The 25,573-nt window shown below is 39.8% G+C and overlaps 1 protein-coding gene across 1 annotated transcript in view; it reads left to right on the forward strand.

Annotated features, from left to right (window-relative positions):
* The window catches only part of LOC308068921 (uncharacterized protein), a 390,037-nt gene that overhangs the window by 279,516 nt on the left and 84,948 nt on the right, over positions 1–25,573 (forward strand). The window contains exon 3 of the mRNA XM_080400427.1: positions 3,556–3,659. Coding sequence (XP_080256553.1) covers positions 3,556–3,659 — 104 coding nt within the window. The remainder of the gene's footprint in view (positions 1–3,555; positions 3,660–25,573) is intronic.

Here is a 25,573-nt window from a genome sequence, read left to right on the forward strand (position 1 = left end):
GCAGAGGAAAGAAGATACTATGTAAAATAAGGCACTAGTACATTAACATAAATAACTAATAAATTGTAAAGCTTTGTAGAAAACAGAAAACTGCTAATGGAATAAGGCACATTTGTTGATTCTTGGAGCAGACACTGGCCATACATCATGCACCAAAGCAAGTGCTAAGAGCATCAGCAGGTAACAGTATTATTTAAACTTATTTTATGGGCAAGATTAAATAGTTATCAAAGCAGCCCATACTGACACTGCTGATTGGTTCCAACAGCCACTAATTCCCTTTTCTACTTTTGTTTGCGTGTAAGAGACTATCACAGGAACTTCAGTGTTTGGGGTTCTCATTAATGTTTACATCCTTAAAGCAATACCTTCATGGCAGTTGACTACCACATTATGAATAAGAAAAACTGCCCTTCCAAAAGGACCATCCCAAAGGTCAAAAGCACGAGATTCAGTAATTCCCTGCTGTCATCCTTCCTCACTCAAGCTTGCTAGACAACCTCAAGAAAGGATTACCATGTGTTCTGTCACTCCATTTCTTTGCTGCTTTGACAAACATGTATTACAATGGGCAAAAAGTGGTGTTGACTTGTGGCCCACAGGAATTGAACCAAACCCATCAACTCATTGCATGTAGAGCACTGACTACAGTGACAAGATAAATGAGAGTTACTTTTGGTCATTCTGTCGTGGATTTGAATAAAGGAGTAAAGAACATAGGCAAAGGCACATACATGACAATCAAAGCTCCTGCAGGGGTGGTTAACATCCGTATTTCCCAAAATGTGGATTTGTATGTAAGGACCTTGATTCAGGCATTTTCCCCTGCATGTTCCTGCACCCTGTGGGATTACTCACATTCTTAAAACTAAGCTGAAATGGAAGCCAAAAGGTTGACTCACACAAGACTTCCTCCATTCAGTGGTAGGAACACCAGGAACAACTTCTCTTCTGAGAAGAAAACCTATTAAATTGCATACATCCAGACAGGGCATGTGGAAAGTCAAGCATCCCAGCTGTACTCTCGTATATTCTGCAGCTTTGTACATTTGGCCCATCCTTTCTCATTGAGTGAAAGTACTTTAGAGCCAAGCTAAAGGGATGAATTGCAGATTGAAAGTCTTTGGGTTGTTGATGCTTTTTATGCCAAATAAAACAAATAGAGCTTGATGGAATGGAAATCTCCATATTCTGCCATACATTGGATTTGTTTATGGTTCACTTGGCACAAATTTTTTTCCTCTTTGGCACTAAATGGACTTTTAAACTGAAAGTGAATTCTGATATTAAAAAAAGTTCTGGCTGTAAAAATGGACAAATTAATGGGAATGAGCACTTTCACACAGGAGAAAATGATTCATTAACTGCTCTTTTGCCATTGTAGAAGAGCCCATTTTGGGCTTGTCCTCCGAGGGTCCAAGGATGCTTATAATACAAGCAACGTTTAGAAAAACTTCATTACACAGAGAAAATTCCAGGCTTCAATTTTTCTTCTTGAGAGAGTTCAGTAGTTGCTTTATTCTCCCTCTCTCCCCTCCTCCCTCCCTCTCTCCCTCCCTCTCTCTCTGTTAATACACAAAATTAGGTTCTAGCAAAGGGAAAGTGCATTTATGCAAAAAGCAATTCATCAACCACTTCTGTGCTCAGAATTCACTGAGGTAATTTAGATACTTTAATGGCAAGGTAGTTTAGGTAAGGTGTGCAATAAATGTTTCCCCCAACCCCTCCAAACAGTTAGAGTAATGGAAAATGTGTGCTCTAAATGAATCTTTTCAGTAAAGTAATTCTTGTTTTAATTATTTATCAGTTAGAAAATATGAAATATAATGACATAGCAAACTTCTCTGGAACCTCTTTTCATGTTGAGGGAGCACTCTTACATTAGCTGGAGTTTTATGCTGGCTGTAACTAAAAGGCTAACATAATGCAGTCTGCGGCACTAATCTGTTTCTCGTAACAGTAAATGTGCAGCAAGCATCTACCACTATGAGGAGACCCTTTGGATCTATTATTTGCAATATTTTCACCATGGCCTTGAACTTCATGATGTCAGGCATATATTACATCTCCACTATAATTTACTATTGACATCATGGATTAAATTTGTTGTTTCAGCTAATGCAACAGAGCAAGCAAGGTAGATTGTGAAACAAAGCCAGCTGCTGAAATACGAGGGTTGTCAAGTATAAATTTACAAAAGATATTCAGACTGAGCGCAGAAGACAAAAATAAATGGACAGAGAAGCTGTTTTTGACAGACTGCAAAGGGCTAGAGACTTAAACTTGAGCATTGTAAATCCAAATGTCACAAAACACTGCTACAGAATGTGAGACGTCTATTTCTCAGGAATATAAATGGTGATATGAAACCAAACTTTCAAGATGCTGTGCATTTTTGAAAAGTCTATCACTATCTCCTGATAAGAAATTTGGTGATCTTTTCCTCTTAGCTTTAAAAGCAGGGAAATTCATCATTTAAATTCAGTGACCAATATAACTGTATTTGGGGCAGGTAGATTATAAAAAAAGCAAAAAGTAAGCTTTGTATAGTTTTCTGGATTTCTAGAAAAATATATTAAATTGAGTGATATGTTCTCTTGATGAAATTTACCCAATCAATCAATTAATTAATTCTTATTTAGGTGTTTATAGAGGTAGATGGTATTTTTCAGCTAAGTTATGTGTATGTGGAAGAAAAGCACTATATAAAAATAAAATACTTTATTATTTCATATATGTGATACTATTCACATAGCTGTGGATGAGTTCTCTTGCCAAGGATTTACTGTGGTTTCTAGGATGACGTACTACCTCACTGCCTGCAGACAGGACTCAATAAAACAAGACATCCATGGAGTGAGGTAGGCAGCAGTGCTCATGTTCCCACTGCTCAGGCTAGGGAGCATCCTGCAATCGCTTCAGCTTCCAAATTCTCAAATCATGAAGTGAGTAACTGAAGCTGAAAAAGGAGGTGCAGCATGTGGCTGTAGCCTCCACTTTGGAGATTTTCAGCTTCACGTTTGACTCAGCAACAAGCATCCACTTTCTTATTTCTTTACAGCTTGATGGAATAAATCTAACTTGAGGAAATTAAACTCTGACTCCATGACCTAAATAAGTTGTCAGCACAGATTTAAGAGGAACATAATGTAGTCACAGGGCCATCAATGAAATAACTGTGGGTTGTACCAAAAAATAAACAGAGGGCACCATTTTGAGATAAATGCAGAAACAGGAGCGATTCTTTCTGTGTGATATTTGGAATACCTCCAAAACAACTGCATTTTGCAGAATCCTTTCCTCCGGTGCACATCTAGTTGTGGCCTGAGTGATAGGACAGCTACATCTAGCAATGGAAGAGCAGAGGATGTGAAATAATAGCTAGAAAAAGCAGGCTTTGTTTCGAAGTGGATCATGGTTTTTGGTTGGGTTTTTTTGCTACTCCAGATTCCTCATTTTAAGTAAAAATCATGATGGATTAAAACAAGGTTTTGACGCATGACTAAAAGCAGTCTTAAGACGAATGGTCTTTAGTTTTTTCCTATTGTGTCAAAGATGCTGTGGGAGATGATCAATACAGGCCAGACCCAGAGAGATTCCACGCACCACTGACTGCAAACACCTCTCTGGACCAGCTCAGATACACTGTGCTGCAAGAGGTAAGAGCAACAGCACGCCACATGAGCTTAGCATTAATTTTTATTCATTTTGCAGATCAAGCATGAAATGCCTTTTGTAGTGCTCTCTGGCACTAAACAATTTACACCAGTTTAGAATTTTCCAATCTTAGCATCAATTATTTGTGACAATTTCAGATAGCTATCTAATTTTGGAATGCAGTATTCACACCTAGGGCTTCATTCAGCCTATATATTGATTTCCTCTAAGCTCTGCTTTTTTGGGAGAATCTTGTACACTGATACACCTGGCCAGCAGATGTGGCTTGGCTATTATATGTGATGCAATTAATCTGGAAGGCTGGCGTCACAGGACTGTCCATGATGCTGTGGCAGCATTATTGTGATTCATTAGTGTCACTTCCTCAGCAGGTTGTAATTGGCAGTACTATATTGTTTGTGTAAAAAATCAGCCACTGTGGTAGTAGGAAAAAGAATGGCATATTTCCTTTTCTGAGGAAAACAAAGGTTATCCTTGTTTACACATCTAGTGTAAATGTGAAATGAACAAGCTCCATCCTTAATTTACCTCTTCTACCTCACTGCAAAGCCTAGGTAGAGGATGGTGCTGAGATGCATTCACCAGACAAAAAGTGTTTCCTATTATTAATGGCTGGAGGAGCCCACTGTGTAATCAAAGGGCACAGCTGCGGTGATATACGGCCAGTGACAAACGGAGAGATCTTTCCTTCTCACTGCTACAAGCTTACCAGCTTGCAGCCAGCAACTTCTAGCGCTGTATATCTGCAAGATAAATAGCACAAGATATGAATATACGCAGTGCTTAGAGTCTTGAAAAGTATTGTTATATCCCCCACATACAATCACTCTAAATACGACTTGAGTGCATTTTTCACAATTTCAGAGCTATTCTTGCTGTTTGTAAATAGTTTCTGAGCAGAGATTTAAAACCCTGTAACAGTGCTGCTTTCTGAGATCTGGTTTGGAAGTGGGTGCTGTACAGCTGATGGTGTCAGCAGAGCGGTTTTCGTGAGATTCATAGCTCTCTTTTGCAGTGACAAGCAGCACTGAACTTTTCTGTGAAAGGAATCAGCTAAAGAATATGCAAGAAATCATTTTTATTTCTCTTACACATGCCAAAGTAATCTAAGGGCAGAACTCATTCTCTTTAATACATGTGTATTTAAGAAAAAGCCATGTTAGTTGTTTCTTCTGTAGTTGTTTCTAGTCACATTTTAGGCCTTTCATTTTACCAAGCCAGATATTCTCTGTAGTACCATTTCCTTAAGCTAAGGACGTATCTGAACTGAGGCAAAACTGTAGAGCTAAATAGGGAGCAATTGCAGTGAAAAGTAAGGTGAACAAAGGTGCTTGGTAAATAAAACATGATGTGCCCTTTCGCCTGGTTTGTCTTTGTTGCTGTTGGTATAAGTGGGTCCAGGTTTTCACAAAGATGCAACTAAAGCTGTCAGTGGGCAAGGCCAGCCCTTCCACAGGCTCAGTGCAGAAAGGTGTCCCCAGGCACACGTGGGCACACGCAGGCACACAGGCACATGCACACGCGGAGGAAGTCAGTGCTGCTCCGTGACCTTTCCATGAACTTTCTAGGAGATGCAAAGATCAGTCAAGAAGGCAAAGGTCAGCATTCATGCTGGTCACAAACAAAAATCAGATTTAGCCAGTCACTGGAAGAGTGTTTCTGGGCCCTTGGGTTATCTGAGCAAAATACTAATAAATACATTTTGTGTAGAGAAAAACTGACTCAGTCAGCGTTTACTGTGTCAGCGTGCCTCAGGTTTACTGCACTCATTTGACAACTTGTTAGGAGTTATATTCATTTTCCCCCTGTAATATATCTGTGCGAGAGAAAGATGGAGTTAAATAGTATGAAGGAAGTGGTACAATGTGAGAAGAATCTGGGAATTCAGAGTGAACAGTGCCACTGCTCGTGTTGAGAGACACAGAAGTAAGAACTGAAGAAAGGAAATTATATGTTGATTGCCTATGAAGAAAAACATTGAAATAAAAGCAAGGCAACAGTAAACGAAGTCTGCAGTTTTAGTTGTAATTGACTTCTCCAGCCTCTCGCACGGTACTTGGTATCACATTATACCACAGTGGTATCTTTGTTTAAATCAGGACCAAAAAAAATCAGAATGAAATATACAAGTAATATAATCCTACTTTCAGCAGGTCAGAAGTGAAAACAAATGTGGTGATTCTGCTTCTGCTGTAGCCTGAGGTGGACATTTGCCCAAGTGACAGCATACGAGATATATTTCAGCACAAAACTCCCATTGACTTCAATGGGACCCTGACCTAACCCAGACACAGCAAGTGCTGTATCCCAGAATAAGCACAAATCCCTACCATATGAGTGTCTTTACTACAGCAGGTTGGGAGGATCTTGTTCTAAGAAATGAGTGGTTAGCAACATTATTTTGTTTTCCCTTGCCTTAGCTTTTCACACTGGCACGGTCCAATAAACTACTGCAAATAGTTAAGTTCCACTTAGGAAAAATGATGAGTGCAGCTCAAGGAGGACTACAGAGATGTGCAATTTTGGTTACAGATTGGACAGGATACCTTTAGCTTGTAATAATGTATTTAATAATGGCAGGTGGCTCATCAATACAGTTTTCTCTACCATATTATGAAATTTCTCAATATATACTTCAACTGAGAAAGTTTTCTGAGTAAAACAAAGTAAAAGGAAAAAGCTTAAAGTATTTTACCCCTGCATGATTATCAGTGACTTCAATTATTTCTCACACTTATTCATTTTTAGAGTCATCTGGGTTATTCTGACCACCTCCCCACATCTTTTAGCTCCTAAAACAAATGCTCATTCACCAGTAATTGCTCACTCTGGGGCTAGTTTTACTGTGCTTTCTTTTGTTAAAAACAAAAAAAAAAAAAACCCAAAACAAAAAAACACACACACACACACAAAAAAAACAACAAGAAACACAAGGTTGGGTTGGGGTTGGTTCTCCACCTTTTGCACTAGAATATGAGTGAAAATGTTTCTGCAAGACCCAAACACTGCAGATTTGGGGCATTTCCCTTGCAGTCATTGAGAACTGAAGTGCTTTTCAGAAGAGCGAGGAGCTGTCAGGAGCACTGAGGCTGCTTTGTGCCTGCCCAAGCAGTAGGAAGGCAGCTCCTCGCGGCCGGGTGCTGGTGTGTACTGACCCCGCTGCCTGGACCAGAGCTGGCCTGATGCTTCTGGGCCCTCTGGGAAGGGCTCTGGGGTGTGTGGCCTGGATGGTAATTCTAGATGAGGCTTGGGCTGGGATGGTGAAGCAAGACATAAATTAGACAAGTTCAAGGCAGGCAGTATTTAATATACATAATACTGGGAGGGCTTACAACCAGGGCTACTATTCTGTGTCCGCTGCGGAGCAGTATAATGGAAAATCCGACCTTTTAATCTTTTTGCAAGTATTGTAACTCCTTTTAAAGTCCTTCTAATGATAGCATTTACTTCATACCCTCACCAGCACTTCTGTGTGTGGTGGGATTGCTCATAGATCCTGAAGTGGCTGTGAAGCCTCTTCTTGTCCCATCAGACAGCAAAGAAATATTACCCAGCAGCAAATAAACGGTACTGGCCAACTTCTACTCAGGAGTATGAAAGCATCTTGCCAGGGAACACGCCGATCTACATACACTGACTTTTTAAAAAGTGGGAAGAGTCTGAGAGGACTCTAAAAGAAGCTAAGGTCATGCAAATGTTTTAAAATGGTAAACGTGATGACTAATAGACATTCAGCCTATTAAGCTGAAAAGAGCTGTTGTCCCAGTCTTGGAAGCTTAACACTGGAGACAATCAGTAAATAATTAAATGAAGGCAGCAGAACACTCGTCTCAGCACGTTTTCAGGGAAGTTAAGTCCTGTCAGACAAGTGTGGTCTTAGGGATTTTTTTTGATGAAACAGCAAGTTCTGTTGATAAAGTTAAGAATTCCAACAAAGCAACATACTCACTTTAAATGGACTAAATCAAACAAACAGATGAAACTGAGTAACTAGGAACTGAAAGCCACCATCCCCTGTTGAGGCCCCACAGGTACTGGCTCTTGTTCCAGTCCTGTGCCACAGCTGAGGTGACAGCAAGGCAGGGGCAGGGACACACCGCCCAGACCAGAGCAAAGCAGGTGCAATGATAGCAACCACAGTCAGACGAAAGCCCGCGCCCCTCAGACAAGTGCGTAGGGCCAAGGCACATCTGAGGTCAAGGTGGGAAGGCAGGTCAGCAAGGACAGATCAGGCTTCGCACAGCACAGGGCCGGCACAGGCACACCTAAATCGTAACCTGGGCAAGGACCAGGGACAAAAGCCTGAGCTTAAATGCAGCTTCCAAGCCAGTGGAACAAAGCCCCGCATGAGGCTTCCTCCAGCTCTCTTGACACAACTCTTTCTCACAGCTTAGCTGCTTTCATGGGAGCTCGGTCCAGGGTCACACAACTGCTCTTAGAGCAGCCCTGGAGCACAAGCAGCCAAAGCCATGGTGGGGCCGAGGGGGGGCAAGCCTACGGAGCGACTCAGGGCCTCAGCATGGATTTGGGAATAATGGTAGCTAAACAAAGGAACACAGACTTTCAGTACAATATATAGAGGAGGACGTGAAGACAAGAGGAAGATACACAGCATTAACTAGATTTCAGAAGGTGCTGTTATACCTGCATATAGCGTTAGTGAAAATGCTCGTGGGAATAGCGGGACGGTTCTTGAAGTATATTATGAAACTATTAAAAGTTTTTTTAAAAAAAAGTTCAAAATAGAAACAAAAAGTCAGGGAAACATGCCTTAATCTCTTAAGGTTACCCAAGAAGGAGTTAAAAAGTGACTTAATCAAAGTCTGCAGGTATCTACATAAGGAAGAGATTTCTGATAACAAATAGCTATTTAGTCTAACAGAAAAAGGCACAATAAGATCCAATGGTTGGAAGCTGCCGTACTTTCTCTAGCATGGGCCATTAATCATTGGAACAACCTACCGCAGGATGTGGTAGATCATTTGAAGTCTTTAAATCAAGACTACATCTTCACAAAAGAAATTCCCTCTCTCAAACAGAAAATCTGCATCTGATGCAGAAACTGCTGTTTGAGGTTTGCACCCTGAACTGCTCAAGGATTGAGGTGAGAGTCGTTAAAATCTATTAAATTAAAGAAAAACATCTCAGTGGAAAAAATAGTAAAGGCAAACAAACAGGGTGTTACAGGGCAGCATAACAGGTTTGTGTGCCTTTGTCACTAAAACTCACACAGCTGTTTACAACAACAAACTTAAGGAAAAGAAGCCAAGAGGAGAAAGGAAAAAGGTATTCTTTCTAAAATATATGTCTTCTGTCCTTTAAACACAGTGTGTTACAAGACACACTTTTTTGCTTGAAGTTCATCTGGTGGAGTTCTGACTGCGCATGGTGACGGACTCACTGGTTGTTATTTATGAAGCATGGATTCTTGGGCATGGTTAAAATACACCAGTTGGCCTTCTTTCAGTTGAATCCCATTCCTTTGAGGCCAATTTGATCATGTCTGAAAGAGATCTGTAAAACAGAAGCACTTGGAGTTTCCTACAGAGAAAAAAGGAAGACACCAGCCTGTGGGAGAGAACACAGCTCTGATGTCAAAAAGAGCAAATGCATAGGGTGCAATTCCACGGCTATACTTTTTAGTTCAGACCGCCTAAGTTTATGGCCAGAACTCCCATGGGGACGGGCTGGAGTATATTATGATATTTGCTACCTTTTATAGTAATAGCACTAAGCATATATATAATTCCAGCATTCTGCTTTGGTCAGACCTTCTTTGTGCCGGGAGCAGCACAAACGCAGAAAAAAATTGGACGAGAGGACAATCCATGCACTGGAAGAGTGCTGTAGCCCAAAGCCTCTAGCAGCCTGCACAGAAAACTTGAGCTGGTCTTTCAGGGCTGCTGCCATGACAGAAAAAGGACTCTGGTTCCCTACCTGCTCTGAGCCTGCAAGAAAAATCTTTCTGTCAGATTTTATGTGCCCTTTTAGCCTCTCTTGTGCAAACAGCTGCTGGATGAAAGTGTCTGTTCCAAGTTCACTAGGCTTTTCATGATCAGAGAGTAATAGTAAAGAGCTGGATTCAGAGATTATGCTGGCTTTGCTCCATCTGTCCCTTGGGATCCAGTAGTTATGTCCCTAACCCTTCTGTGACCTAAGCATACGTAATACATGTAGCATGGCTTGAGATGGTGTATGAGAAATGAAAATGCATAGGGATAATTTGTTATCTGCATGTCAATGAACGTGGCAGCACAGCTGCACGTGCAGGCTGCATGTGTGTGCATGCTGTGTGTGTGTGCGTGCTGCCTGTGTACACCATCCCCCGCACTGGAATATGACAGATTTCCAAATAAAATCGGGAGCTCTGTGGAGTGTTTTATGCCTATACTATTCCTGGTAAACCTGCTACAGTGCAAATAACCAGTTGCAACAGTTCAGCAGAGTTCCTACTGTCAAGTCCTTAAATTCATTAGCCATGTCACATATTTTGCCATTTACATTGTTGGATCACTTCTCCCCTTTCCATAAGCTTATAAAAACAAACAATTAGCTAACAAAATTTCTAGGGCTTTTCTCCCCACACAAGCCATTTTTAGTCTTCCTTTCCCTAAAGCCTGCTGTTGGGCTGAGCAGCTTTTTTACCCCCTGTAGTCTGTGTTTCACCAGTGATGGCAGCCAGATGAGGCTGTTTCAGGACGACACAAAGTACCGTCTCCACAGAGGCCGAACATCTCTCTGAATTACCCCACAAGTGCTGCTGACTAGAGGAGCCAGGGAGAAGGCAACAGGCTCAGCTGTTGTTCGGCATGTCACAGCACTGTTAGCCCAATCTGTCAATCATCACAGCCCAGATCCCACACTGAAACCTCCGTAGGCTTTGAATCAAGCCTTAAGCATTATAGTACTTCAGGACCGTGTGTGCATGTGTGTGGTTTCTGGGTGTATGTTTCAATTTTGTTTTGTTCTGGAAATACCAAGTATGTCCTCTGAGACCATTAGAAATGAAGTTTATATAGACATGGCAAAAGACCACTGCAGGCAAGGATAATAAAATAAGAAATTATTATGAGAGACATAACAACTGGTTTAAAATAGGAAGTGCTGAGTTTTTCAAGTTCACCAAGTATGATTATTTTTCTCTTTCATTCTCTGAGCGCCTGTGAGTATACAGAGTCCTAATTTGAAAACTGGAATAAACTGGGTTTGTTTATGAGCAAGCAATATAAACTCACCTATCAGATTCATCAGTACATGGGCCAAATCATAAATTACCATCTCACTGTTGGCTTTAAGAGAACAATGACACTTACCCCATGTGAGGATATGCCCCTTATTTTTGAATCAGGAAAGCTAAGAGCTTTGCTTCTGGCAAGGACAACTCTAAAAGGAATCATTCCTAATGCAATCTGTCCTTGAAATAAAGCTCCCTCTCATCTGCATTCCCTGTGTCATCTGATATGGGCTTCAAATATAAAATTTTCATTGTTTTTATATGACATTGTTGGGACAGGAAAAAATATTAGCAACATGATTCCTAACAGAATCTGCATGAAGTCATCACACGATTGACTTCCTGCTAGACATAAATCCATTATCTTCCAAACTGTGGTGCTCACATGGCATTCCTACTAAGCAGCTGCAGTTGATAAGAGCTACTCTGCATAATTTGCTTTGAAGTATCTTTGAGATAGGATTAACCAGATGATGTGCTCTTTCCTTTTTTTCTTTCCTTCTTTCCCTCTTTCTCTGTCGTTGTTGTCATCATTGTCATCATCATGGTCCTATTCCTACAGAAAGGTTTGTGGACTGTATATACTGTGATATACGTACACCTTGTGAGCAGATTTTCTGTATCTTGCCCTAAACATGTTAATGTTTAAACTCCTAGAAATAACACAGAGAAATCTGAAACTGCTAAAATCAGACAGTAAAAAGCCACTGCAATTAGCTAGTACGAGTACTTGACAATACATCCGATTTACCAACAAATGACTGTTCTATCTGTCTTTCCATCAGCTTGCTTTCAAGTCCAAGTATGCATTGTTTTCAATCATGAGCTTTTGAAACATGATTTCATTAGCAAGAACACTCTGGCATTGTCTGAAAAAGAGAATAGTTTATATTTGTATTGAGTGACAACATCTCTGTCTTCTGAGACACTGAATTGTTTTGTAGCTTCTTCCAAGGGGTAGTTTTGTTGATTGGAGAACCACATCTTTGCCCACTCGTTTTCTGCATCACTTGTCATACACAATGCAGAGGAAGTGACTATGAAAATGCAAATGAACATCCTCGTCTAAGCACTGCTAATATGATAGCATGCTGTACATCTGAATGGCTCAGAAAATTAATGGGCACCATTCTGAACCATGGAAACATGAGCTATGGTGAGAAAGCTGGAATTCAGATTTACTGCTTTTTCCTTCTTATCTCCAATCCTTGAATAAGAGAAAGTAACATTTATAGGACTGCAAGTTTAAGTACCTTAATCTTATCAGCTTGGGCTTGGCTTTTTGTTCTATGTTCAAATGAAGCACCTCATCAAAATTAGATTAAGATGGTAAATAAAATCAAGGTCAACTTTTTATTAACTTTTGGTTTTTACCTCCCCTCTGTTTAAACACATTGGCTCTGAAATCTCCCGGCTGCAGCCGCTGGATGTTTAGAGGCAATACTGCAGACTTTTAGGTTTTATGGATTCTACAAGAACAATATAACATGATACTGACAATCATAAACAGATACTAAGTTGTTTCAGTTTGGAAACAATTGCAGCCATATAACCCTTGGTGGGCTCTTTTATATGAACTTTTATTTTTCCCTGTACAATGGCTAACATGGGAACTATCCCCCATCCAATAGAGCAGCTTGTATTTGCTCAGGAAATGGTTAAGTTACAGCAGGTCACCCCTGTTACTTCATGGAAATGCTTTGATTTGTCTTCCATACTAAAACAGTTAGAGTCATTTGTTTTACTAACAACTCCCCTCAGAGCAGAACCTCAATACTATCTTAAAACAAAATTAACTTCACACATGACTTTGTCAAGAAGCTTATTTCCATCTCAGGAGAGTTCGAATTTCATAAAATCTGGACACAGTGTAGTTAAGAGGGCAGACTTTGGAAATGTTATTTCCCTTCTTTTTGCTGCTCATGCTGCCTGTTCACCTATGGATTTTTGGGGCAACATAAACACAACACTTCCTTAAGCCTGTACTTGACCAGTCTGCCCAGCTTGGCCATTACCAAGAGGGCACTGAGCAAAATACTGGCCCTGTCTCTGACCTGCATTCTGACTCATTTGAAGCCCAACCTCACAGACATGTCCACAGCAGTTGCACTTAAAAGGCACTTTTCGAAAGCTTCTGACAATTTGAAAAATACTCGGTAGATCTAAAAATAGGAAATAATTCTGGACTGGCTCATCACTTTCAAAATGGGAGAAACATTGTTGCAGGTTGCAGCCCCCAAAATCAATTGGCCAGGCAACTTAAAGATACAAACAGGAGTAAGTGGACAGCAAACAGGGGTTTGTATGTCTTTTACTCCACCCTTCTCTGAGGAGTCATATGAACATGAATCTTTTTACTGCTAGATTTGAGTAAGTCCAGTAAGGGGGGGGGGGGGAGCAAACCCAAAACCAACAACAAAACAAAACAACAAAAAAACCCTGTTCCTCATGACTGTACCTCCTGTTGTTTAATTATTGTAGTTTAATGGAGATAAGTCTAGTTTATCTTACACATCCAGGTCAGTTGAAAACACTTTCTGGACTTGAAATAGAGGAAAATAAAATATTTCTCTTTGTTACAATTTCAAAGCACTTCGCATTCACCACAAACCGCCTGCAAACAGTAAAGCTCAGAATACCAGCCTGTATCAAGTCATTAACCTTTTAGGACTCAATCAAAGCAGTGTTGTGTGACACTTTATTAATGAATGCTTTAATGTGGTATATAAAAGCTAACAAACATGGAAACTGGCAATGATTCATCAAATTTAATATTCCATCAAACATTTCATTTTGAAGACTGACACTTTTTAAAAATAATCCAATAGAATACAAGTTCAGAGGAGTGCCTTTAATGAAATTCATCCCCCTCTTTTTAGGACTTTTCTAAATTCTATTTAGACACCCAACAAAAGCAAGAAAAGTGCATTAAAAACTGAAACAGTTATGCGACCTTCTAAATAACATTTGAACATATTTTATAGAATCTGCTGTGAAGAGTGAAGGAAGTTGTCCTTATAAATACACTTGCAGTTTAGGTCACACATTGTCTGCAGTCATTGCTAGGAGGCAAAAGCCCTGTTGTAAAACAGCTGGGCTTCTTGGCTTGGGGCAAAGGCAAATTCCACAGCCAGAAACCTAATTAGACACTTTTGGAATTCACAGCACCCTTTCACGCTATGACCTTTTCCTTTCTATCTTCCCCTCACTTCTCTCCAGCTCACCCCCATATGTCCTCCTACCCCCTGCCTTCCCTGAACATTTGATCCTCTCCTTACTAAATATGTTGCTTTTTTGCGTAAATACTGTCTACAGGCCAAATTCAATCCTGCTGGTAACAAGAACAACCTGGAAGTCAACAAGTTTATGTCATGGCTAAATTTGTCCCTCTGATCCATTGACCTTCTAAGCAACTCTAAGTTTGTCCAGTTTCCCAAAAATTTCCAAAAACATGGCCTGCAGAGAAGTGATGTCAAAGAAACAACTTTATCTGTCCTGGAAGATTTCAGAAGTGCCCCAAGAACTCTCATCTTGCCCTGGAACAAAAAGCAAAATAGTATGACTTTTTTCAAAACCCACCGAGGCATGGTCTAACCATGCGCCATTGCCAGGGTACTCACCTGTGTGCAGAAAGCCCAGGTTCAAATTCCTGAAGGGACTTGAACCTGCATCTTCTACATGTCACAGGTAGGTATACCAGCTCCTGGCATCACATGGGCTTCTTTTTGGACTGAAGTAGCGATTCTGTTCTGAACCTGACTTTCCTCATTGCAAGATTTTGCAGATCTACAAAGCATTTTTCATACTGCCAGATAGGGATTTTTCAATAAACAGTGTATCACCACAAATTTGCCAACCTCCTATATCCTCAGAGAGACACATTCAAAACTTCTCTAAAAGGATGATACACTTTTAATTTAAATGTTACTTGTGTCGAGGGGAAATAATAGCCAAAACCACCTAGATACAACAATCTAGGTGTCTTGTAAAATAAATGAGCAACGGATAGAAATGAAAGGCTATTGCATGTTACCGAAGAGGTATAATTTATAGGGAGACTATTATATATCATTTTCTAAAATTGTTTTTATAACATAAGTTGTAATTCTTATCCAGACTCATTTCTAGCTAAACAGCATGTCCCCTCACACAGATTTTTCACTTAACTAAAAATTGCAGGATTCATCCATTTAAAAAAAAAAAAAAAAGATAAATAGGATCTTTTAGCTGAATTGGATAATGGAGAACTGCTGTGCCACTCCTGAGAAATGTCTGTAACTCTCTTGTGCCTTCTAGTATTTGTATAGCATGTTGACTCATGAATCACGGAGTAGCTATCATAGTAAAAACAGTCTCCTTGAAAAAAAAAATTAATTCAACTGAGATTTGCAGTAGATATTCATTTTTAAAATCACAATGCTATTATGTTACACTTGGGGAACTGCTTTTGTAAACCTGTGTGCTTCAGTAGTACATTTCCTATTGCAAGTCCCAGAAAGGAATTGCTTCTCGCCATGTTCCTGGAAGGATTATTCTCATTTTACAGGTGGAAAAACTGAGGCAGAGTAGCTCACTAAGGTGCCCAGGGGAGAAGTGAAGCTCAAAGCAGAGGGCAGGAGCAAATGCTGCTTTAGGTGACTTGCACCTGTTTTCCATGTTTGCCAGCTCAAGCAACGGGGACCTTGCTTCCACTCCAACTACCCACCAGTGGTGCCTTTCTTCTAGCTGCCCTTTTTCAGATCAAATGTGCTTTTTAGAATTTTTGTTTGTTACCAGAAATACATATTTCTCCTAAGCCAAAGACATTCTGACGTGGTGTGGGTTTGTGAGGAAAGAAACAGGAAGGTTTAGGCAGATTTTGGTGAGATACATAGAACTGTTGGGATAGGGGAAAGCAAGAGGTGCCCACCATGGGATATCAGTATGCTTCTGTCATAGCTGGGAATGGTGAGAAATGGTACTTGTCACAGTCATGGGCCGTGGGAATGGGAATAAAATAGCTACAGGGTGTGCAGGGGGATGGCCAGAGTTCGGTTCTCCTCCAAGGAAAAACAAAGTTCATCTCTCAGGGCTTGAGGGGCAGAGGGTAAATATCGACCAGTACTTGGAGGGTGCCAGAGATACTGGGTGAGAGGCGATTCTGGCAGAACAAAGTCCCAATATCAACAAAGAAACACAAAACACAGGGCTTTTTGTGACTACAAACACACACCATATTGCATCTACCGCTGCAATGCGAGAGGCACAGTCCTGAGCTTCTCCACCACACAATGGGCTGACGCCAGGCACGGCCAGCCCTGCATCTCCAGCCAGGACCGAAGGGGTGCAGCACCTCCCTCAGCCTGGGCCCTAAAAATATCTCTCATTTCCAGAACAAGCATATATCCATTACATGCTATTGCTATTTGCATGAGATTAAATACTTAAATCAGAGAAAAATATTGTTCATTATCATTTGCAAGTATCATTTTAATCGTAAGCTAAACCTCAAAGCAACACTAAGCGTGCATGATTGCTACCTGGTCAGCATCATCAGGGTCCCCTGGAAAAACTAATTAGTATGTTACTATATATCTACATACCTTGGAGATAAAAGTTGTTTGCATCTCCATCCCTGATGACAGAATTGAGATGGTTCAGTAAAACATCCTACCTCTTAATATGCAGGGTTTGTTGTAGGAGCAGCTCAATTCATATTTCCACCAGTTTGATGGTAAGTGAACAGCAGTAGCAATATTAATCTGCAGTAACCTGTCAGTGAACTCTACAGCTAATATGATGTAGTTATGATTTTACCATCAATCAGAACTGAACAGGCCCTGGACAATCCTTACAGCAGTGCCTCAAAAAATCTAATTGTGCAAAAGCTTCATCGGTTTCCAACATTTCTTTTTTATCTGTCACAGACTTTTGGCCTACTACACAACCTTTTATTATTGGTCTTATTGCATTAGCTTGTTGGACAAAAAAGAAAAGGCTAAATCTAAGAGTTCCCCTGCATTCCATCATTTGTTACCATGTGGGATCCTATTTGACAGTTCCATATTATTTTAGATTTAGATAAATATTATTGGGACATATGGTATTGCATGAACTTTTGAACCACTGATTGCCAATGTATAAAAAAAGGCTAGTCATATTTTTACCTCCGCATTTGCACGTTCAAATGTGTAAGAAATAGATTTTTAAAAATGGGAGAATTAAGCTGTAACACAGGACTGGATTTTAGATTAAATGTAAACCCAGACTTCTTTTTATTTTAATTGTATTCACATAGCAGAATAGTTGAAAAATGAATTATTAACAGCAAACATGAACTTTCACAGAAGTTAAGAGTTCTACTAGTAATTAAGATAACTGTTCATTATTCTTTTCAGGCATTTTTAGTACAACTATCTATTATGTAGTTTTGTAGCTTAAATTAGATGTGTGTGTGTAAATATCATAAAAGAAGCACAGACAGGCATTCTCAGCGAGAATCTTTCTTTCAAACACTAGCCATAAGAGATTACAACTTGTGGTAAGATACATTACAACCATACTATTTCTGGTAAGTTTACTATGCAAGGAGTTCTGGTGTAACTTTTGTGATTTTACACATATAAAAACATCAAGGAAGATGAACTATTAACATTATCTGTTTAGTCATTTTAATCTTTTTCATCTTAAATGTAATCAGGCTATTCAGAACTGAAATTGCTAATCAGCATGTTGGATAAATGTTTCCATTTTAAAATGTGCACATTTAGACATAACAGCTGGCTGTAAAGATATATTTATATTTGTGATTTAATGTATCACAAACTTTATATTTGATTTCATTTAGCTTTACCAAGAAACTCAGAATATTTTTGCTACCATGATCTATTTTGACAGCAGTTTTACAGCAGCAGAAAAGCAGAGTAATAAATGAGGTGTGCATACAATGCATTATGTAGTCTTTACAGCAAGCATGTCTTTTTAACAAAACAAATTTTTTTGCTGTTTCAAATGATTTCATCCCTTACCAACATGAGCTCAATTCATGCAAAGCAATAAAGATTGTGCATACACAGGACGGACACAGACAATATGCACTCTTCTGCACTGTAGCGTTTATTCATTAGTTTAGCAAATTGTATACAGAATGAAGGGAAAATATTTTTTTAAAAAGAACTCTAACTTCAAAGAAATATTTTTGACTATATGAACATCAAATGAATAGCTGAGTTTTAGCCCTCAATCAATCATAATGTAAAGTAATTGTAATCTAATAAAAATAGCCATACAAAATAAGGAAATGGCTGTTGCATCCTGTTAAAAACATGCAGGAATGCAGCTTTGGAACTACTGAGAGAGCCGAGGTTGTAGACAGACAAAAACAGGATGTTAAATTCTTACAATTGGAAGCAACTGATTATTTTTTTTTATGCACCTACCACCACCCATGATAATTTGTTGAACTGCCTCTAGGGGGTTCTGTGTGACTGCAGAACCCCACAATTTTAAGAGCACGTAAAAAGAGGTTATCAAAGATACAGGCAGAAGAGGAGTGAAATGCATCCACACTGATGTTGAAAATGTCCAGCTGCATCATCACAGCTGCAAATTTCACTGCTATGGTAGCGTTAGTGTTCTCTAAAGTGAAATTATCAAAAGAAAGTTCTTTAGAACTTCAGCCCACTTCAAAATGTATACTGTCATTATGGCAATAATAGAAAAAATAGTAATAATTAATATAATTACATTACACTGCATATTATTTTCTTAGACAACTGTATTCAAAAGCCAACCACAAAAATTATTCACTTCCCTCTATGTTTTTAACAATTATTTAACTTCTTATTTTAGAAGGCTGTCAGTTTTGCTTCATAATTTCATATTCCTCTTTTTGCAAGAGGTTAGATCTTTACTGCCACATGCTAATTCTCCTCTGTACTTCAAGAATCGACTACAGCACATTATATAGGGTTCATGCTTATTTAAAAAAAAAATCACTAGACTGTTAACAACAGAATGAAAAAAAAATAAAAGTGTGGTACAATGTGTTGTGCCTGGCCAACCACAAATACAGCAATAGAATTATAAGCTCAGTTGGTTAGAGAACAATAAAGCTACATCCATTCAAAAGAGTTCAAAGATTAATAACACTATAATTAAGAAAAAAAACTCAAGCCATTCTTTAATGAATATTTTAACAAGAGTAACAACATTTAGGGATTTTTGTAACTAACAACAACTCTATTAGTCTGGATTTTTCGAACATGAGAACATGCAGTCAGAAATCTTGATTTTCTCCAGACAAGGTCAGCAAAGGAAAGGCTAAATATTACCAGAGCCTGCTAAATTATTCTGGTTTGTTATGATACCTGCAAAACAGCTCACACATTGCAACAAACCAGTCCTCTTAGTCATAGCTGTCACAAGAGGGTGACTCTTACCCAGATGCACTCATAGGGAAACTGATAGAACTTGGGTATTCAAATAATTCAGATAATGAGAATTTTTTTAACCTTTATTATGCACATGGCCTCATTTTATGTAAAAGGGAAATAAATGAAGGTTCTAACTGTCACATCTTTTAATGCAAATTATAAAACACCTCTTGCTATTCAGTAATTGGGAGGCCCTATTTCAGCAGAGCACTTAGAGATAAAGTTAATTTTAAAGTCAAGCCTAGACATTCTACAGAACAGGGATAGATGAGTCCAGGAATCAATGCCTGGCTGAGCTGGCCTCACAGTTCATATCTAGATGAATGCTTGAGAACATTTATTTTTGGACATGGTCCTTCTTGGGATGGAGCAACCCATCCAGGGAGGGATGTCATACCAGTGAGAAAGCTACCCTCTGCCCCCCAGCATGCTTCCCTTCACCCCACCTTTGCTCTCCTTCCTCTTTGGAAATCCAGATTCAACTGAGAGTTGGCCAAAATCGAGTGAAATACCCTGTGGTTTAAGCTGTCTGAGGGATTTTGGGAAAGTTTTGTCCTGGTCACAAAACCACAGTTGCAGATACACCCCACCACAAGTATGCTGTAACTGGGTCAGGGGTTTGGTGGTTCCTGTTGCATGGGAAAGCTCTTGGACAACCTCTTGAAAACACGGCCCTGGCTTCCTGTGTATTTATGGCATGGAAATCGAAATAAGATTAGTAAAAATGAAGTGATGGGCTAAAAAAGGGATTGCAAAATACACAGTGAAATTTGATAGTGCCCAGCTCACGAGAGCATGTTATACTTCAGACAGAATGCCAGTTACCAGTTAGGTCACTATACCAGTACATATCCTTTTTGCATTATACTGTGACTGCAATTTGAGCGAAGCCATAACCAGCAAGCAGGAAGTAGAATTTAAAAAATCATCACGTTAGACACACTGGCCATAATAGGTGCAATTTTTTCTCATTTTAAACATATTTTTGAAGATGTATGTGTGTTTCAAGACAGCTAAAAACAACCTTTTCTTATACTTAGACTACCAATGACACTATATACATTACACCAGATACTACCTCTTTCATCCTACAAAATATTTATCTAGTGAAAGCAGCTAAGCAGGACAGCTTCTTCTCAGCTTCTCCTAACTAAAAGACAGTATAACAAGTCCTGGCTGTTCTGAACACCCCAACAGGATGCCTTTTGAATTCATTTTTCCCAAAATGTTATTCAGGGCTGGATAACATGCATACATGAAACATGGGCTGTCTCAGAGCCAAGCCAGGGAAGAGGCAGGCAATGTGAGTGACAAATGTCTAACCGTTATTTGTGGTCAGTCATAGACCTCACTTAGAGTACAGTCAGGCTAATACGATTTTGTATATTCACTCCAAATAAATTTGTCTCAGAGTCTATATAATCATGAACAACAAGTCAAGAAAGGCTTCTTTGTGTTTGAAAAATATCAGAAATCAAAATTCATTAAATTGAAAATAAAATGGGTGATGGTGAATGAAACATGTCCTTATTCATTTTAAAATACTCCTTTAAAAATATTTCCCTTATGACCATTTAAGTTTCTATTGAGTTAGCATGAGTTCCAAAGCAAAATGTTACTTCAAACAATTTTTCTTTTCCATTAAGAAAATGTTGACACGAGTCCTTTAAAAATTAAAAAAAATCCCCGGTACTTTCTGAATCAAACAATTTTGAAACTGACGCTTCCTTGAAATCATTTTGGTTGCAATGACTCACTGGTTTTATGAGAAAACATACCATTGTTTTCTCATGCAAAGCTCTGGACCAGTTTATACATGTGACTCCCTATTCCCTTGTGAAATCCCAGAGAGAGGATTCCCATCTTGACACACATTGGGTCTGCTTTTTCATATTTCCATGAAGTGGGTAGACAGTTCAGGAGTATTTTTCATGTTCCTTTATACATCCAAAACATAATTTATTCCATTGTGCGCATAATGCAATAAGGAGATTAAAGTCAAGTTTAAAAGGAACATTAACAATAAAGTAAGATTCATAATCAGTGCATGAAAGCCCTTAAAACTAGCTGCTCGACTGGCTATTTTCTGATACATTGACCTTATGTACACAGTGAGAGCAACGAACACAAGCACGTTCTCCATTCCCATCAGAGCTCAGGGGAATGCTTACAACCACAGCCCAACATGCAGCCTCTATGCTTTTATTCTAAGCCAAGAGGCCAATAGCTTCCTCTGTAATTGAGCTGAAGGACATTTAAAAATAATTAATAGGATTGGTGCAACTAGTATTATTTGTTGTGTTGTGTGCATTCTAGTTTTTTATTGCCTGCTTCCAGAGCTTAAAGACTTTTCTTTGGAAAGGTTGAATACCAACTGCTCTGAAAGTAGTCCCAAGGCAAGGCAGAATATAAATAGCTCTGCAAGCACAACAAGCTGAAGGCTCCACAGAGGCAAAAGTACATCAAGTAATTAAAAAATACTGAATGATATAAATAGGGAATAGCCCTTTACAGTTGCAGACCATATATATTAAAAATATTATCTGGATCAGAGTTGTTTTTAACTATCATACTGATGGGAGTAACACATAAACAGGAAGGGTAAAGGCGCAAGGGGGAACAGTCTGTTCCACATGCAGAAACCCCCCTGAGGCAGGCCCACCTTCCCCACTTCCCCTCAAGGAAGAAGCAGACTTTTGTCACCCCTCTGAAGAGCACGTAAGCCATGTGTCCCCTTCCTAAAGCTGCAGATCCACCAGCACCACCTTCCTTGGCAGCCTGCCGCCACGCTGCTCTTGTCTTCTGTAGTCTCCAGAGGAGCAGAGTGGTGAGCATGGGCTGGACACATGGCTGGAGTCCCCACCACAACCCTCTTCTTTATTATTTACTTATTAGACCGTTACCTACATCGTGACAGCTTTATTTTCAGAGGGTCTGGTTTCTCCACACTGTCCGTGGTATCCACAGACGGTGCAAACCCAACCATGTGGGCTAAGCCCTCTGCAACAGCCTTGCAATCGATACTTCCAGGTTTTCACCCATAACACAACTAAATTCTAAGTAGGAAACCTTTTCGGATCAAAGCGTTAACTGCTTGTTTTGCCAGCACATTAAAAACCCAGATTTGGACTATTTCACCCAGATCATATTGCAGACCTCTCTGTCCTGCATTATTTAGGGCCACAGTAACTAACTGCTTTTGCTGCACTGAGGGAAGATTACCAGATGTAGGACTGGGGGTTATGGGACAGAGAAGATGAGGAATTGATACAGACAGGCTTGATACTAAGCAGCGATCTGGCTGCACAGTGGAAAGCTGTGATTTTATTTGGCTGTTTTTCTTGGGCCTTGCAAACTGGGATTGACTTTGCTTCTCCATAGGAAGTCCTGACATGCAACCAGTGCATGAGGCCTTACGAAGTCTCACGAGCCCCTGGAGGCGGGGGCTAAGTAGGACCCTACCTGATGTTGCAGCACCATCCATCATGTCAGCCACCACCACAGCTCTGGGGACATGATTTGTTAGTTAACATAGCCTTTGTTAGCTAGCTCTCCAGCAGCATACACCGATGGAGATCTACAGCTTTCAGAAAATTTCCAATAGACAAGAAGGGGCTTAGCAAAAACTAGGCCAGGTCCAAACTATACACTGATTTGAATCAATCAAAAATCTGGCCAATCATATTTATTATCCAGATGATGTTCACTGCCACAGAATCTGAGGCAGGTTACCTTTTGGATTAAAATGAGATTGAAGCCCCTTAAATCTAGTTTTTGTCTCTTTTTAAATATATGCAAGGAGCAAGAGCCCTGAACAAAGACCTTATGTATGTGGACTTTTCCCTGGGGTTTTTTTCTCCTTTATTTATAAATGTAAAAGCAAGCATACATGCAGCACAAATATTCTACCAGTGGTGCACTGTATGCTGTATCCGAGAAATAAAGAAGCGGGCTGATGGAATGGGGAGAGTAATTTACTGTGCGCTGGTCTCAGCTGCCAGTGATTGCAAAGGGAACTCAGCAGATGTTTTTTTGATAAAGGTTGTTTCTTGTTGCAGAGGCAGCAGCAGCAGCAAAATCCATAGTATTATTCTGTAGGACTTTGCACATCATGATTCTGCCATTTCAGTTAGTCTTAACAGCTGGAGGATTAAAAAAAAATAAAAATGTTCCACTGCATTATTTGAAATTTGTCATGTTGATTTAGTTTCATTACTGTTATTAAATTTTATTCTGGAATGGTTTACATATCAAGAATACATAATGGGTTTCTGTGTGGCCTGGGATTTATTCCTTGAATGAGGAAAGGACTCTACTGTGACAAAGTCATAAAGCCTTATTGACTTGATCCTTTGCCATAAACATAGGATTCAGGGAGTTAGACTGAATATTAAATTGATATGATGGTTGTATTTTCATCAGGAGAATAACTCCTCCCAAAATAAAACCTCACAGTAAGTCTAGATCTATGGAATTGTTTTAGAAATCATCTATTCCCAGGAAAATATTCTCCTAATTAGGCAACAAGGGTGAAAAGAACCAGCACAAATATGCGTATTTAATGTACTATCCAGATCCTAAGCAAAATACAATAAGATAAAAAATGTAACAAAAAATAAAAATGCATAGACATATGGAAGAATTTAAATATGCAAAAGGGTGTTTCCAAATAATACTGAACACAAAGAGGGTTATCAAAATTGAAGTTGTATTGGAAGACGAGCCAACTGAAATCCCACATCCAAACAAACTGAAATTGTAGAGGATATCCCAATTTTATTTCAGTTCAGTTTTGGATCTCTTCTTTTCTAATGGGACCACTCACAACTCCGAAAAACTTTTGAGTTGGATCTAAATTTTGTGGTGTAAGCCAACACTTAAATGTGAGTGACTGCCATTTTGTCACATTCCTAGAGGGCAATTTGCACATACAAGAAAGTTGCCATGTCATATAATGTAAATAACTCAAGATGGCATGTCACCTCAGAGAGATATACTCTTGCTGATTTGTAAATTAAAGACAAGCCACAAAAGTTCCTAATTCCTTCACAACATAACTACTCATGAGTTTCTGCTGAAAGATTGCTATCAAAAGGCAATAAATCTTCAGGAAATAATATCACAATGCTAGCTCTAAAGCACTCGTGACTTTTCCCCAACTTTCTCTGGAATATTTCTTCCAAAAGAAAGCAGATGGCAATGTACTCCGTGGGTCAACTTTTGTGCTCACATGCTCCCAGGGGTTTCCATTAATTTGAGTTGTCTCCACACAGACACAGACAACAGGAATAGCTGCCCATCCCTTCTTAAGATCCTGACATTTTTCCTTGCTTCACTTTATTGTAAGTATTATTTGAAACCAGCATTGCTATTCAGTGCATTTTGGATGCAGAAGCATAATGAGAAAAAACACTGAATAAGACTTCTAGCTGAACTTGTTTCGCAGATCCAGGACACGCCTGGGTCCAACCCAGATCCGTGCTTGTCCTGGTGAAGCCCTTGGACAGATAGACTGACGTTGCTGCTCCTCTGCCAACCCAGGTACCTAGCCAGGCAAACCCAGGTCTTCTCTGGAAGTCACAGACTGCTGCTGAGCTGAAGTTTCTCAAGAAGCTAAATCGCCACAGAGCACCAGATTTATTTATTTACTGGTTTACTCAGGAAAAACAAATTCCTTAGAGGACAGATTTTCAGAAGAATTCAGTGCTGACCTCATTCTGTCACTGTTGATGTCAGCAAAACCCACGGAAACAAAATAAACCCAATGATGGACGAGTCTGAAAATCTCACATGCTGTAAACCACGAAGAAGTTCACAGCAACTTCATTAGCGGCATTGCTGCTAACGAACAAAGCCTGGCCAGGGTTAAGGGCTCTGGCTGGCAGCAAGCAGGGGAGCGTGCTGGGCCGCCACAGCCCCCTGGGGTGGTGTCCACCGCCGGGTGGGCGCCGGAGATGTGCACTCATACGCAGGGAGCCGCCATCCATCGTGTTTGTGCCGAGGTGCCAGGCGTTGCCAGGGGTTACAGCGCACACAGCGAGGGACCAGGGCCCACACAACGTGGGGAAAAGCGTTTCAGCCCAAAAAAGGAAAACATCGGCTACAGAAATGCAACAGCAGAGGCGAAACACAAGAGATAATCACATGGTAATATAACTGCTTTCCTCTCCAGCGTAATGAATAAACATCAGAAAGCACAAAGAACATGTTTCAAGTAACAGGGGGATTTTCTAGCAATAAATTCAGA

Source organism: Falco punctatus, assembly GCF_963210335.1.
Source record: "Falco punctatus genome assembly, chromosome: 8".
In the NCBI taxonomy this organism is placed as follows: domain Eukaryota; kingdom Metazoa; phylum Chordata; class Aves; order Falconiformes; family Falconidae; genus Falco; species Falco punctatus.